The 15,574-nt window shown below is 49.1% G+C and overlaps 2 protein-coding genes across 2 annotated transcripts in view; both read right to left on the bottom strand.

Moving 5' to 3' along the window:
* The window catches only part of LOC144107466 (uncharacterized), a 198,079-nt gene that overhangs the window by 62,114 nt on the left and 120,391 nt on the right, over window positions 1–15,574 (bottom strand). The window lies entirely within an intron of this gene.
* On the bottom strand, window positions 3,877–4,890 carry LOC144107104 (uncharacterized). The gene is made up of 2 exons (XM_077640092.1): window positions 4,743–4,890; window positions 3,877–4,582 (listed from the first exon to the last, which is right to left on the bottom strand). The coding sequence occupies exons 1-2, from the start codon at window positions 4,871–4,873 to the stop codon at window positions 4,228–4,230; spliced, it is 486 nt and encodes a 161-aa protein (XP_077496218.1). The 5' UTR covers window positions 4,874–4,890; the 3' UTR covers window positions 3,877–4,227.

Here is a 15,574-nt window from a genome sequence, read left to right as displayed (position 1 = left end):
CAGTGCTTGGTAACGAACCCCAGGTGGTGGTGGTGGCAGTAGTAGTTGTAAAAGAATTATCGCAATATATATAGTAAACTGATAAACATTGCAAACATATACTGAACAACGAAACACTTTCAGAATACCCAAATTCGGGTAAAAACGGAAACAACGTAGAAGACTAAGTATACAGAGGCAGTTGGAATTTATACAGGAGAGAAAGGAATTTTCATTTTTTCTTATTCCAAGATACACTGACATTCTACAGCGATTTATACAAGAGACAGACAGGCATAACACAAGGTTGCAAATTGGTTATCTATACACAAGAAAAGAAGCAGCGCCAAATCATGCAACCAGAGATGAAGAAAGGAGAATACACAAGCGCTGACTATCAATTGAATTTTATTTCGAAAGGCACACCTTAGAGAGGGAGAGGAGGAGAGGTGCAGAGGAGAAAAACTAACAGTCTTAAAGATAATAGCAAGCGCAATCAAGCAAGAGAATATAAACAGTCAAACGTACGCTCCATCTGAAAAGTCGACTAAGTCGAAACTGTCGAAGTGTTATTGGTTATCTATAGTTTGCTTTAGATAGTTTACTGCTGCTGCTGCTGCTTATCAGCTGCTGCTTAGCTGCTGCTAAGCTGCTGCTACTGCTGCTAGTGCTGCTGCTGCTCAGCTGCTGCTTGTATTGGGCGTGCACTATCTGCCTTATCGTTACAGCGCACTGACTGCCTTATCATGTCGTGCCGGTGCCCCGCCACATCATCTATATAAATGCGTACCAATAAACCCTACGGGTGCTTCTTGTTCCTGCCACCATGTAGTTGCCTCTGTTCCTTAGTTCGACGCACATCACGTTACATGGTGTCAGAAGTGGGATCGACCGACAACGATGGAACTTCTGAAGGCACCGCCACCCTTGCGAATGACCGGCAACCTCTCTGAAAATTGGAGACGCTTCAAGCAGAAGTTCGACCTCTTCTTGCAGGCAACCACAACGAAGGAGCCTCGAAGCGAAGCTGCAAAAGCCGCGCTCCTGCTAAGTATAGCCGGCGATGAAGCGCTCGACTTGTTCAACACGTTCAAGTTAGAAGCCGCAGAAAGCAAGTACGACTACGCAACGCTCGTGGGAAAGTTCGAGTCCTACTGTGCTGAGGTGAGCAATGAAGTTCACGAACGTTATGTGTTTCGCTCAAGGAAGCAGGCAGAGGGAGAACCATATGAGAAGTTCGCTCGTGACTTTAAAAATCAAGCCGCGCAATGCAATTTCGGAGAACAGCGAGATTCATTGATCAGGGATCAGATCGTCTTTGGCACGAATGACTCAAAGCTACGTGAGAAAATGCTTCGAGAAAAGTCTTTAACATTGCACAGAGGTGAAGAACTGTGCACGGTGGCAGAATGTCTGGATCAACGAAACGTGGTCTGGAAAGCTGCGGATGACCGCGTCGATGATGTTACAAGGCACGCGCCGCCATCGCGAAGCAAAAGTAGTGATGAGTGCAGTAAGCAGTACCGCTGCAAAAAGTGCAATCGACGGCACAGGCCTAGACAGTGCCCAGCCTATGGGAAAAGTTGTAATGAATGTCGCAAGCTGCACCAATTCGCGTTGTGCTGTCAAGGAACGTCTAAAGTTGGCCAAGTGAGCAAATACAGCAGTGACGATGACTTTGGCATTGGAACTTGCAAAGTAAGCACCAAGGACTGGGTAGTCGAAGTTAAGTTGCTGAAAGAAATATTTTTTTCAAAGTAGACACCGGGTCGCAGGCATGCCTGCTACCGTTCTCTGTGTACCGCAAGCTTCGCGAGACTGAAAAGTTACAGCCTACAAGTGCGGTGCTGCGAGCTTGCACCGGAGGTGTCATAATTCGCTTCGGAATGACGACACAGGAAGTAACTATTGGTAACGCTTCCACCACCGTGAAGCTCTTCGTCGTAAAGAATGACCGTCATGCCATGCTTGGACTGGATGCAAGCGAAGCCTTAGGACTTGCCCAGCGCACGGTGGCCACTGCAAGTGCTTCGGAGTACAAAGCAATTAAGAATATCAGACATGTCTTCCAGGGGTAAGGCTGCCTGAAGCGACCCTACAGCATGGTCAAGCAACCGTCTGTGGTGCCAGTCACCCAACCAGCCCGGCGGGTTCCACTGTCCCTGCGACAGCCACTTCGGGAAGAGCTGCAAAAAATGGAGAGTGCGGGAATCATCGTGAAAGAGGATGGCCCCACAGACTGGGTAAGCCCCTTGGTCTTGGTAAAGAAAAAGGATGGCAAACATAGGGTTTGCATGGACCCAAGAAAATTAAACGAGCACGTAAAAAGGCAGCATTACCAGCTCCCAAAGCGTGAAGACATGGAAGGATAATTGGCCGGCGCAGCCTATTTTAGCTGTTCTGACGCTAATTCTGGTTTTCACCAGATACCACTTGACGAGAAGACGTTCAAAATATGCACTTTTGCTACCCCCTTTGGAAGATAGTTATCTCCGATTGCCGTTCGGCATTTCATCGACTCCCGAAGTGTTTCCACAACAGATGAGCGAAATCTTCGATGGACTTCCAGGTGTACATGTGTACATCGACGATATTTTGGTCTGGGGCACAACCAAACAAGAACATGATCAAAGACTAGTGGCAGTCATGAAAGCTGCTGGGAAAGCTGGACTAACGTTCAATGCAGAAAAATGCAAGTTTGGCGTCACTCAAGTGCAGTTTCTAGGTGATATTATCACACACAGGGGCATCTCGCCAAACCCGAAACTTGTTAAAAGTTTGCTGCAGACGCCCGTGCCCAAGACCAAATCCGATGTTCAGCGCATGCTCGGTGTGCTGAACTATTTTGGTAAATACGTTCCGCGCCTGTCCGAGTGAACTGCGTCACTGCGAGCGCTTATCAAACCGCATTTCGAGTGGACTGAAAACCACATGAGGGAGTGGAAAAGTGTCGTGCAGATTCTTAGCACGACGCCCTTGCTAGCCATTTTTGATCCCCGAAAAGAATCTATTATCACTTGTGATGCTTCAAAAGACGGCCGATGTGCAGCGCTGTTGCAGTGTCGCAACGACCAATGGCGGCCCGTGGCATATGCATCTCGTGTGCTAACGCAAGCTCAGCAGCGTTATACACAAATTGAAAAGGAGGCGCTAAGCATTTCATTTGGCTGCGATAAGTTTTTTCAGTTCGTTTACGGACAAAAGATTCTCATCGAGACGGACCACAAACCTCTCTTGTCCGTAGCTGCAAAAGGAAAATGTGACATTTCTCCCCGTCTCCACAGGTTCTCTTTAAAACTTCTCAAGTACGACTTTGTATTGCAGCATGTCCCGGGAAAGCACCTCATCTTGGCAGACATGCTGTCACAATCGTCTCCGCTTTCTCAGCACGACAGCACTGGCGCCACGGATGACGTGGAAGTACACGCAGTTGCTGTTCTGGGCTACATGGTCACGGATGCAACACATCAAAAGCTGGTAAATGCAACAGCTCAGGACGACTACCTGCAGGCAGTCATCTCTTGCCTGTTAACTGGCGAGAGCATCGAAGGGATTTACATTGTACTTATAATGCTCAATGTATATTATTTTGATATTCACTTTGTACTCATATTTATTGCATGGTTGTGTACTGAGTTCTGATGCAGCCTATTTGAAAGCTTTTAAACAAGTTATGTGCTCGCAGTGTGCAATTTTTTGAAATGAATAAATATTCTGCAATATTGAGATAATTCATGTTTCAATGAGTGGGCAGCTAGTTGCAAATAATGCAGCTATAGTCGAATACAACTTACGTCTGCAGTGAAGCTTCGCCCACATTCACGACTGGTGCACAGATTTCCTCCACGACAAAAAAGTAGACCGTTATTGAAACTTTCGCTGTTACCTAAACAAAAACCTAATCACAAGAAAAAATTATAAGGGCTAGAGTTTCGATACCTGGATTGTTTAATATAGTCAAACATTGAAAAGTTGATTTCGTTTACTATTGTACAGTACAATTGTACTGTACAGTACAGTATAATTGTATTGTACAGTACAGTATAATACAGTACGCCGCAGATCGTGGCCCACTGGTAGCAACTGCTGTTTTTTTAAGTTGTATCCTACTATAGCTGCAACATTAAGATAGCATGCAAACAAACAGCACAGGCAGTCACATGGACTACAGTGGCTCTCTTGAGGGTGATAACAGCAGTTTTGTTGACAGGGTGCACAGAGCAAGAGCTAATGTGCTCCTCTGCAATGTCACTTCAGAGGATGCCTGTGCCTGCTGACGTCTGCATGCACCATGTCGTCCTGCCAAGGCACTGCATCCTGCGCACTGAAGTAGTCACACAGAGCATCGCGCACTGCACAGGCAGCTGCTCTTGGGCGGCTACCATGAGCAAGCTGCACAGGGAAAAATGTTTCCTGCGGCACTGGTCCACTGGCTTCCACACCACACAGCACATCTGTGCCCAAGAAATTGTGCAGGGCACATGCAGCACAAACATACACACTGACGCGGTCAGGTTTGGCTTCAATAGTTGTGTGAAGGAACCTGAACCGGTTTGAAAGAATCCCAAAGGCATTCTCTGCCACCCGGCGTGCTCTCGATAGCCTGCACAAAAAAGTCATCATAGCTTAGTTGTAAAGTGGTGCATACAGCTCACAGTTTCAAATATATCCCAATAGAAGTAAAAACAAGCCCTAAAATGCAATGCCAAGCCAAAAAGTGGTATGCAGATTAATTCATTACGCAACAAGCTGATTTTGATTACCTGTAGTTGAAGATTCTCTTCTCTAACGGCAAGTTGTGCCCGCCGTATGGCTTCATCACGTGCTCCGAAAGCGGGAAAGCGTCATCACCAACAATGACTGAAGGCATGTTCAGTATGGGGGAGTGCCCCATTTCTATTGACGGTGGCAGTCCCGCTGACTTCTTCTCAATGGCTTTCCGCAACGGGGTTGTTTGCCATATCCCCCCATCCCCTTGTGAGCCTGGAGCACCTACATCTAAGTAAATGAATGTATAGTTCGCATCCACAAGAGCAAATAGAATGATGCTAAATGATTTTTTGTAATTAAAATAAACTGATCCAGATTTTTTGGGCTTTATGATGCAGACATGCTTTCCGTCCATGGCACCACAACAATTTGGAAACTGCCATTTTTCGCTGAACCCTGCAATGATTCTCTTCCACTGCTCTTCAGTTTTTGGTGATTTCAGGTAGTCATCTTTTAACTCCTGGTATATGGCCAAACAGGTCTCGAGTAAAATTCCAATTACTGTGGAATGGCCTAGCCGGAACTGGTGGCTGAGGGAAAACTGAGACTCTCCTGAAAAGCAAAGCAAACATTGAATAAGTCACATGCAGTGTCACCAAAAACCCAGCCCACCACTGCAATACAACCACAAGCTATAAAGTGAAAGAAAAATAAGTTTAGCTGTTGAAAAGGCAAAAGAACAGAATTTTACACTATTAAGAGAAAGTGTGCCTGTACTCAACGCTACCAGCAGACGCAATTCAACTCTCGTCTTTCACGTCTCCAAACCCCCTTTTTAATTTAATTAACAATATATACTAGCTACAATCAATGTTTTATTTAAAAGCATCTCTAATAATAATGAGCTATAAACGTTTCGCATTATTGTAAATAATAGACATACCTATATGAAACTCTGTGATTTGACCCACTCTAATGAGGAGCATGTCAGCTGGTTGCATGCATTATACTAACGCCGCTCCTTGCAGTAGTTTCTTGTCTTGGTTTATCTGACGCTGAATTATTGTTTTCTATCAAGTCTTTCTTATTCTGCGCTTGCGCTTTGTAGAGCCTGAGCACGATCCGGATTTATACGCTAATAAATTTTGAAGCGTTAAGGCTACCGTCTGCTCACGTACGGCAGGCGATACCGCTCACCTGATGCCAGGAAACGCAGGGTAACTTGAAGTCGCGTCTTTGCTGGCACTGCACCCCGCATCACTGTATCCTGGCGCTCGATCCTTGGCTGTACACGGACCAAGAGCTGATAAAACTGATCGCTGCTGAGCCGAAGGAGACGCTTGTACTCTTCTGGGTCAGTAGCCAGCAGCTCCTCATAGAGCTGATTTTGAACGCCTAGCGATTTTTTCGTCAGCCATGGCTTCACCCAGCATGATCTCTTGGAATTCGCAATCCAACCCGTCTCTTCATTATCTTCCGTTACGTCAAGAATGACAGCCAAAGCGGCCAAACGACGCTTCCGCTCGTTGTCCATGTTGGGAGCTACTCTCGAGACCGCGCGCTCGCTCTCGCGCGCGTTATCGCCGGAGCACAAGGCTCTGGGACTGAGGGTATCTAACTAGCTCGTCCGCGCTGTCGTCTGCTACTTCCTCCTGTCGTGTGAATGCTCGCCGCGGACGGGCGGACCGCGCGTCAGACATCACGTGACTGATACGTCCGTGAAGCGGTCCATCGTGTGAATCCACCTTTAAGGACCAACGGTTATCTCGCTTTAGCATTACATGCCCTGCCCAAGCCCATTTCTTCCTCTTGAGACGCCTAAACTTCACATTACAATGCTTTCATGACCTGGTAAGTAAACAAAACATAAACTAATGAAATACAAACATTGGTAATACTGTATATATGTCAACAAATATTCTATTCAATTCAATTCGTTTATTTTTCAGAGTGATACAAACACAAACTCTGAATGGTCCCCTGGACTAAATATACATTGTTTTACCCGCTAACTCACGTTTAAAAAGCTAGCACGCTTAACCTTAAAAAATGAGCCATACTAGAACGCCTAATATTTCTGTGTCGACTCGTGCATTGCAATTTTATTGTAGATATATCAAAGTACGTGAGCTTTCCAGATGTGTGATGTGTATAAATTTTCGTCTACTTCAGATTGTTTTAAAACACATTTTTTCGGGATGAAATTACAGAGTCGAGCTGCGTGAAATCTTCAACTATATACAGTCTACACTATGTGAGTCCGTTAGAGCGCCAGAGCGGTGGCTGAGTGGTTATGGCGCTCGGCTGTAGGCCCGAAATACGAGGGTTCGATCCCGGCCGTGGCGGTCGAATCTCAATGGAGGCGAATTGCAAGAGGCCCGCGTGCTGTGCGATATAAGTGCACTAAAACAAGCTCCAGGCGGTCGAAATTTCCGGAGCTCTTCATTACGGCGTCCCTCATAGCCTGAGTCGGTTTAAGGCGTTAAACACCTATAAAGAATTCACCAACTATCGACCATACACCGTTAGACAAGTGGAGGATTCCTTGCCCCACAATGCTTTGTCGTGTAAATGCGCAAAAGGCTCATCACATTCGATTATTGGCTCTGGGCCTCCCAATAATGAACCCCTTGCGCCGAGCACTGAATATTTAAAGGCCGTCAACTTCGTGGATCGTTGCAGTCAGCGGCAAACCTTTCATCTGGATCAAACCTTACCTTCGCTTTTGGCAGGTGAGTGTGCGTAGCACCTGTTGTAATTAATCACTTAGCGGGTTTTGCCGCTAACTGCGTCATGTCCTCTTGAGTACTTCTTGCTCAAAAGCCATATCGAAAGATGAGAAATTATGATTTGTTGTACCTGTGCCACCACTTAGCACAATTTGGCGTGCGCTCCCAGACACCCTTGAAGCGTGTGGGAGTAGCGGTCTCGGTCAAAACGGAGATGCTTTCGACACAGCGTGGCAAGTTCACCCGGAAACCGGCTACCAAGTGACAAGGGGGTTGGTCGTTTGGTTCCCAGCTTTCGCCGGTCGCAAGCCAGAGAATGGGTTGAGCCAAAAGTTCACAAACAAAACAAAATTTATACAGCAAAGAGACGATACAGAGGCTTTCACAATCACTCGTACGAGCAGATACGAAGTGATTTACAAATACAATGCACTCGTGCAAAGTAACGAGAGAGAGAGATAATTCAACAAAATCTTGGCACCTAATGTGCAGAAATACAGAGAGACAATCAAACAAAACACAATTTGTTCACCGGGCACTGCGACAGTCCGACGACCTGAGGAGCTCGACGGGGCCGTCCCGCAGGTTGGCGCACGTTGCCTCGCTGGTCCGGGCTGGGCGAGTGGTGTTCTCCCGGGAGTCGAGCGGGCGCGCATCTCGGAAGCTTGAACGGCGGCTCGGGCTAACAGACAGCGGTTGCAGCCCCTCATTTACAGGCGCGGACCGCGTCTTTTTGTGCTTCGCGCCAAGGCAGGCGCGCATGTACACGCAGCTTGAACTGCACAAACTCCTTCTTCACGCGCCGGGCGTGCGACCCCATTGGTCGAACGCGGAAATCACCTTCTAGAACAATCTAGGTCATTCGGGACACGCTGAGTCATCTTCGCCGGAGCGAAGGGGGGATGGTATCACTTTGGCACGCCCCAGGGTTACGTCCTTTCCGTCGACAACAAGCAAAAACTTCTCCAACATTCGAGAAAATCGACGCCGCGCGTGTCTATGTTTGCTTTTTCTCCCCGCCGCCGGGCTGAGTTGCAGAAGTACGCAAAGCTACGCACTCTCCGGGGGCCCTTCCCCGCTGTTTTTGTTTTATTTTAGCGCGCGCCGAATTTTGTGACAACCTGTGAGGGCGAATTTCACTTATGGAAAAATTGCTCATAAGTTACTGGAAACGCCTACTAGAAGATGAGTACCGTAACACGCGAAACATGGAAGCGCCCTTAATCCAAGGTTCATTCGGTTCAGCAACCTGATGTAGCATCTAACCCTGGTGATGGCTCGTTCTCGCATCAACTGTCTGCTCTGAATATGAAGCTGGATTCTTTGACGACAACCGTTTCAACACTGATGATGAAAATTGAAAAACGATTGTTGGTCAAGGAAACTAGTGAAAATGTTGCTTTGGCAGTCGAGGACATAGAGATCATTATTGATTTCCTTTCGTCACGGTATGACTCGGTGCTTGCTACAGTGACCACTAATCAGACTGAGCTTGCAGACCTTCGATCACAAGTTGAATCGCTGTCTTAAACATTAGTTTCCCAGACGCAGATGATTAACAGGATGGGTGGGGAGATAAATAATTCCGAACAAGACAGCAGAAGATGTAACTTCCAGATTCACGGCCTTTTCGTCAAATCTGATGAAAACCTGCACTCTTTCTTAAGCACCTTGGCAGGCATGCTAAACATAACCAATTTTTAACCAACTGATATCTCGGCAGTACATCGGCTGCCATCCAGAGCAGACTATATTCCACCTATTGTACTGCAAACTCGGTCAATTTCTGTTAAGTAGGAGCTGCTCGGGGCTCGGAAGGGCCTTCATGATTTGGTGCAAGACGATCAGTCTCCTCGGCTATTTTTTTAACGATAGCCTTTCTCGGGATAGTCGCAAGTTGTTCCGACTGGCAAGGCCTCGAAGAAAAAGGGTTTTGAGTTCTTATCAAAGAATGGGGAGGTTCTAGCAAAACAGTTCGAAGGCGCGCCTCACATCCGGATGAACAAAATTTCGGATAACCATGTCTGCATTGGTTTCATGAAAAGTTCCGATTTTTCCGAAGTTCTCTCCTCATAACGCAGGCAATTCATTTCAGCCTACTTATGTTTATATTCGCAGTATGCGGAAACACTGGGACCATTTTTTCTGAGCTAACTCCCCCTTTTTAATTCAAGTTATGACGTTGTTGCTTTCACGGAAGTAAACGCTTCGTCAGCTGTGTTATGGCATATCTTGCTGCCAGGTTACCAGTTATATTCTTGTACTCGTCTACAACAAAGAGGATGAGGAATCGAAGTCTTTGTTAAAGATTCTTGGCCTGTTTCTGAACTTAGTATTCCTTTTATTCAAGCAGAAGTAGTTGCGCTTCGCCTTAGTACACCTTGGTTGTCGTTGGTTCTCACAATTATCCGCCATCCGTGTTTTAACGGTCGATTCTTTTAACTGTGCTCGATTCTGCAATAGCATCATTCTCCCGTGAAGAACAAGTCGGCATTATCAGTGATATGGATGATATTCTAAACCCAACAATGCCAATGGGCGGAGATTATCTGGACACTTTATCACAATGGGGACTAGAGACTAAAATCCACCACCCTACACGTGATGAATGCTTATCTGGGCAGCTGGTCGTGTCTTGCATTGACCATATACTCGTGCGTTTTGAAAACCTGTCGGTGCGGTCTGCTTAAGTTGAGGTCAAGTTTGCAGACCATTTCGTTTGCTGATCGTTAACAGATGTTTCCACCAACATTGCATCTATGTGAATCCAGCAAAAGGTACCAATACTTGATTATAAGCGTCTTTATGAAAGACTAGCAAAGCATGTTTGGTATTCTTTTATTGACAGTGTGTCCCCCACGGACTTATATGACTGATTCGTCGAGATTTTTCATTCACACAAAGCTGAATCTTCCCGCAAGGTGATAGTTAACAAACAAAATTTAGACGATAAGTTGATGTCAGAGAAAGAACTGTTCAGGGATCGATCAAGACGTGCCCCAAACTCTCCTGAACTACGACTGCAATTCAAACGTGAACGAAACCATGTGAATTCCGTGATCCGTCTGGCCAAGCGCAACCACTTTATGTCTCAGTTTAACGAGGCCCATTTTAACATCAAGAAAACATGGTCGTTGGTAAATAATCTGAAAGGAGTGAACGCTGCTATTTATAATGATAGATATTTTATCTCGCATTTCCATAATGATGAACAGAGCATAAAGAATGATTTTAACAACCTAACTTCTCTGGTCTCTGGTACATTTCTGACCGCGCCTACCGACTGTCCTATGCCTCCCAGTGTTATGGAATCTGCTTTCCTTCTTGATATTACCGTAAATAATTTAAGGTGTATTGTTTTCATTCTTAAACGTAGCAAGTCTCCTGCTCACGATTTCTGAAATGTGGAGAAATTTTAAATTGATTAAAGGTGTCCTGCTAGTTATTTTAAGCAGTATCATTACCAGGGGTATAATACCGACTTCCCTGAAAACTGATATATTTGTATAAGGGTGGCTACAGAAACTTTGTGAGTAATTAGGCGCCTATCTTGATTCTGCTATGCATTGGAAAAATTTTCGAAAAGCATCCACTACTTTCCATGACATATTTTTTGAATACCCACAGTGATCAATCTCACAGTGCAGATCTATATTCACAGTGCCTGCCTGCCTGCCTGCCTGCCTGCCTACCTGCTCGCCTGGCTGCCTGCCTGCCTACATGCTTGTCTGGTCTAGCAATGCTTCATTATGACAATTATTCTACACTGCAACGTGATCTGTTTTTCGCTGAAGTCTCAGTGCACTTTCCGTCGCACACAAATCACTGTCTTTTTTGGTAAACATTCCTTCCAACATTGCCTGCATATTTATGAGTTTTGTTCCGTGCTTTTTAAAAATCTGCATGGTGTTGTCAATATTGCCACGCTGCTGACTTTCTGCCGGCGCCACCTGGAGGTCGAACTGTGTTCCCGAGCGCGTGGCCGAACGTCTTCTTTGTCGAGAACGAGCGCGGCGGTGTTGGCAAACCTCGCCCGAGTGAACAGCTTTGTTCTCTGTATTTTCGCCGGTGACATTTTTGGTGGAGGTGCTGGGTGTCATCCCATGTACGCTGACCGGGACGATAGCCCTGACGCTTCTCCCCGACGAGCAGACGCCACACCTGTCCACAAAGCTAGCCGTCGCCTGCGAGGCCTGCAACCCGAATTTGAGCCACTCACGATTCCTGCTCGGGCCATGACTTCCGCCACTGGCAGCCAGACAGGTCAGTCCTTCGGCAGTGCCCCGCCGTTCGTCTTTCTTGCACCTCGGTCGCCACCATCCTTCCACGGCGACCGGTTCGAGGATGTAGAAGATTGGTTGGCCGGTTTTGACCGTGTGGCCGCGTTCAACCAATGGGACGACGAGCGAAAGCTGCTGAACGTGTACTTCGCACTGCAAGACTCGGCGAAAACGTGGTTCGAGAACCACGAGGCGTCCTTCTCTAACTGGGCAGCTTTTCGCCGCGAGGTGCTCGCCACGTTCAGTTCGAGCGAGCGAAAGGAGAATGCCGAGCTTGCCCTTCGCTCCAGGTCACAGCAGTCCAACGAGAGCGTGGCCATGTTTATTGAGGACATGACCCGCCTCTTCAATCGGGCCGACCCAGCCATGCCCGAAGCTACAAAGGTGAGGCACCTTATGCGTGGGGTAAAGGAGCAGCTGTTCGCTGGCCTCATGCGCGACCCTCCGAGAACTGTCGCCGCCTTTGCCAAGGAAGCGACGACCATTGAACGTTCCTTGCAGGAACGGAGTGCCCAATACGGCCGTCAGGCAAATGTAGCGGCCGCTCAGTACTGCACGTCCTTGCCAGGCCCCGGGGATGAGGCGCTGCGAGCGCTTGTGCGGAGCATTGTCCGCGAAGAACTGCGACACCTCCACTTGAGTGCTCCGTCAGAAAGCGTACCTTCGACAGGCGATGTTCTCCGTGACGAAATCCGGCGAGCGGTGCAGCCACCCCCAGCACCCCTTTCGGAGCCTCACGTAATGTCCTACAGCGATGCCCTGCGCCGACCTGCCCCGGCGCCGCAAGCGTTTCGCCCCGTTGCCGAACCACCACCACCCCATCGTTACGTGCGTCCCATCGAGCAGCAGCAGGACCCGTTCCCTCCATTCCGCAAAGCGTACGTGTGGCGAACGTCCAACGATCGTCCGCTCTGCTACCACTGCGGGGAGCCCGGCCATGTTCTGCGGAATTGCCCGTACCGGCGGATGGGTCTGAGAGGATTCCCACCGGACGCGCCTCGACCGCGCTATGGTGAAAGACCGCGGGACATAGAGGAGTACCTGAACTCTCAAGTGCCGCCCCCGACCTCACAGCGGCGACAGTCGCGATCGCCATCCCCGAGGCGCTTTGCTACGCCCAGTCGGCCCTCAACCTCCGGTCAGTTCGGAGGCACGTCCCCTCGGCGGGAAAACTGAAGACGGCGTCCTCCGGGGGTAGGGCCGCCGCCGCTGCACGAAGTCAACAGCCTCCACCCGACGATTGGACGCGACGGCCCGAGCGTCAACGACCCGATCCGACGACCCCACCGACGTGCTGCGAACGATTAGTTTCCGCTGAAATTTTAGTAACCGTCGACAGTTATGAACTGACCGCACTCGTCGATACCGGCGCTGATTTTTCTGTGATGAGCAGGGAGCTAGCCATGACACTCCGTAAGGTTCTGACGCCTTGGTGTGGACCCGTGATCCGCACTGCCGGAGGCCATGTCGTGACACCAATCGGCGTCTGCACTTGCCGCATCCAAATCCGTGGTCTTACTTTCACCGGCTCCTTTGCCGTGTTAGCTGACTGTTCAAAGGACCTCATACTGGGCATGGATTTCCTTCACGAGTATGGTGCGATCATAAACCTTCAGGAACTCATGGTATCTTTTTCCGCCCAGCGAGCCGTTAACACAACCACCGAGCCCTGTAAAGTAATGTTGCGCATATGTGACGACCACATAACAATCCCTCCGCGAGCCAGCAAGTTCGTCACAGTCGAGTGTACTTACAGCACCGGCGCTCTTGGCATTGCTGAAGCGAACATGTCCCTGCTACTCGCTCGGCAAATTTGTGTCGCCCGAGGCCTAGTAGACCTTGCCAATGGTCGTACCGAAATCTTAGTCACGAACTTTACTCGTGAACCGCAACATTTGACGAAGTCAGAAGTCGTCGCTTATTTTGACGAGCTTGGAGAGTGTACGAGGCAGTGCTCTTTATCCACCACGTCAGACCTCGCCGACGCGACGGCTACAGCCATTCCGACTGACGTGAACCCGCACCTCTCGGCCAGTCAGAAAAACTGCGTGCAAAGCCTAATCTATTCCTTCCGCGACTGTTTTGCGGAAACTTCCAAGGTCCGACAGACGCCGCTTACCAAGCATCGAATTGTCGTTGCTGACGACCAAAGACCAATTTGCCAGCGTCCTTATCGCGTGTCTTCCAAAGAACGCGATGCCATCCGCCGCCAAGTTACACAGATGCTCCAGGACGACGTCATCCAACCTTCCACGAGCCCCTGGGCATCGCCTGTTGTTCTCGTCACGAAGAAAGATGGCACCCTCAGGTTCTGCGTCGATTACGGGCGCCTGAATACCGTCACGAAAAAAGATGTGTACCCTCTGCCCCGAATTGATGATTCCCTAGACCGCCTGCGCCATGCCACCTTCTTTTCATCCCTCGACCTCCGCAGTGGGTATTGGCAAATAGAGGTCGACGAACGCGACCGAGAGAAGACCGCCTTTATTACGCCAGACGGTTTATACGAGTTTAAGGTACTCCCTTTTGGCTTGTGCTCGGCCCCTGCCACGTTCCAACGAATGATGGACACCGTGCTGTCCGGTCTGAAGTGGCAGACATGCCTCGTATATCTTGACGATGTCGTGATCTTCTCTGACACGTTTGATGAGCACCTGAAACGCTTGCGTGCTGTTTTCGAGGCCATACGTTCCGCTGGTCTCTCTCTCAAGCCAGAGAAATGTCACTTCGCATTTCAAGAGCTGAAGTTTCTTGGTCACATTGTCAGCGCACGAGGTGTTAGTCCAGATCCCGAAAAGACGGCCGCCGTAGCTGCCTTCCCTAAGCCAACAGACAAACGGAGCCTGCGTCGTTTCTTGGGCCTCTGCGCGTACTATCGCCGGTTTGTTCCAAATTTCTCCCGGCTCGCAGAGCCTTTGACCCGCCTGACGAAGGATTCTGAATCCTTCATCTGGGGCCAAGACCAGGACAGCGCCTTCACAGAACTCAAGTCCCGTCTGCAGTGTACGCCTGTGCTTGGCCACTTCGACGAAGAGGCCGACACTGAACTGCACACTGATGCTAGTAACGTTGGCCTCGGCGCGGTCCTTGTTCAGCGGCAGGATGGTCTAGAACGCGTGATTGCTTACGCCAGTCGCACTTTGTCCCGTTCAGAAGTCAATTATTCCACAACGGAAAAGGAATGTCTAGCTGTGCTGTGGGCCGTTACGAAATTTCGTCCGTACTTGTATGGCCGCCCGTTTCGGGTCGTGAGCGACCACCATTCACTCTGTTGGTTGGCGAACCTGAAGGATCCCTCGGGGCGGCTTGCTCGATGGAGTCTTCGGTTACAAGAATTTGATGTCACCATCGTGCACAAGTCTGGCCAGAAACACAGCGATGCTGACTGTCTATCTCGCGCCCCAATCCTGTGCCCCACTGACGAGTCCGACGACGATTCCGCTTTTCTTGGTGCTCTCACCACGTCCACCCTTGCCCAACAACAAAGGGCCGATTCTGACCTGCTGCCCCTCATAGAATACCTTGAAGGAATCGCCCCATCTCCACCTCGGCTCTTCAAGCGCGGACTGTCATCGTTTTGCTTGCGCGATGGGGTACTCTACAAAAAGAACTACGGCCCAACGGACACTGTCTATCTGCTTGCAGTGCCAGCTGCGCTTCGCGACGAAGTTCTGCGCGCGTGCCACGACGACCTTTCTTCGGGCCATCTCGGGTTTTCCCGCACGTTGGCGCGCATACGCACCAAGTACTACTGGCCCAAGCTTGCTGCGGTTGTCCGCCGTTACGTCCAAACCTGCCGAGAATGTCAGCGCCGGAAGACGCCACCGACTAAACCAGCCGGGCTCCTGCAGCCTATCGATCCCCCGCGCCTCCCAT

Source organism: Amblyomma americanum, chromosome 10 (genome assembly GCF_052857255.1).
Source record: "Amblyomma americanum isolate KBUSLIRL-KWMA chromosome 10, ASM5285725v1, whole genome shotgun sequence".
In the NCBI taxonomy this organism is placed as follows: Eukaryota; Metazoa; Arthropoda; class Arachnida; order Ixodida; family Ixodidae; genus Amblyomma; species Amblyomma americanum.
The sequence above is the reverse complement of the archived record's forward strand: the minus strand, read 5'-3'. Positions and strand labels throughout refer to the sequence as shown.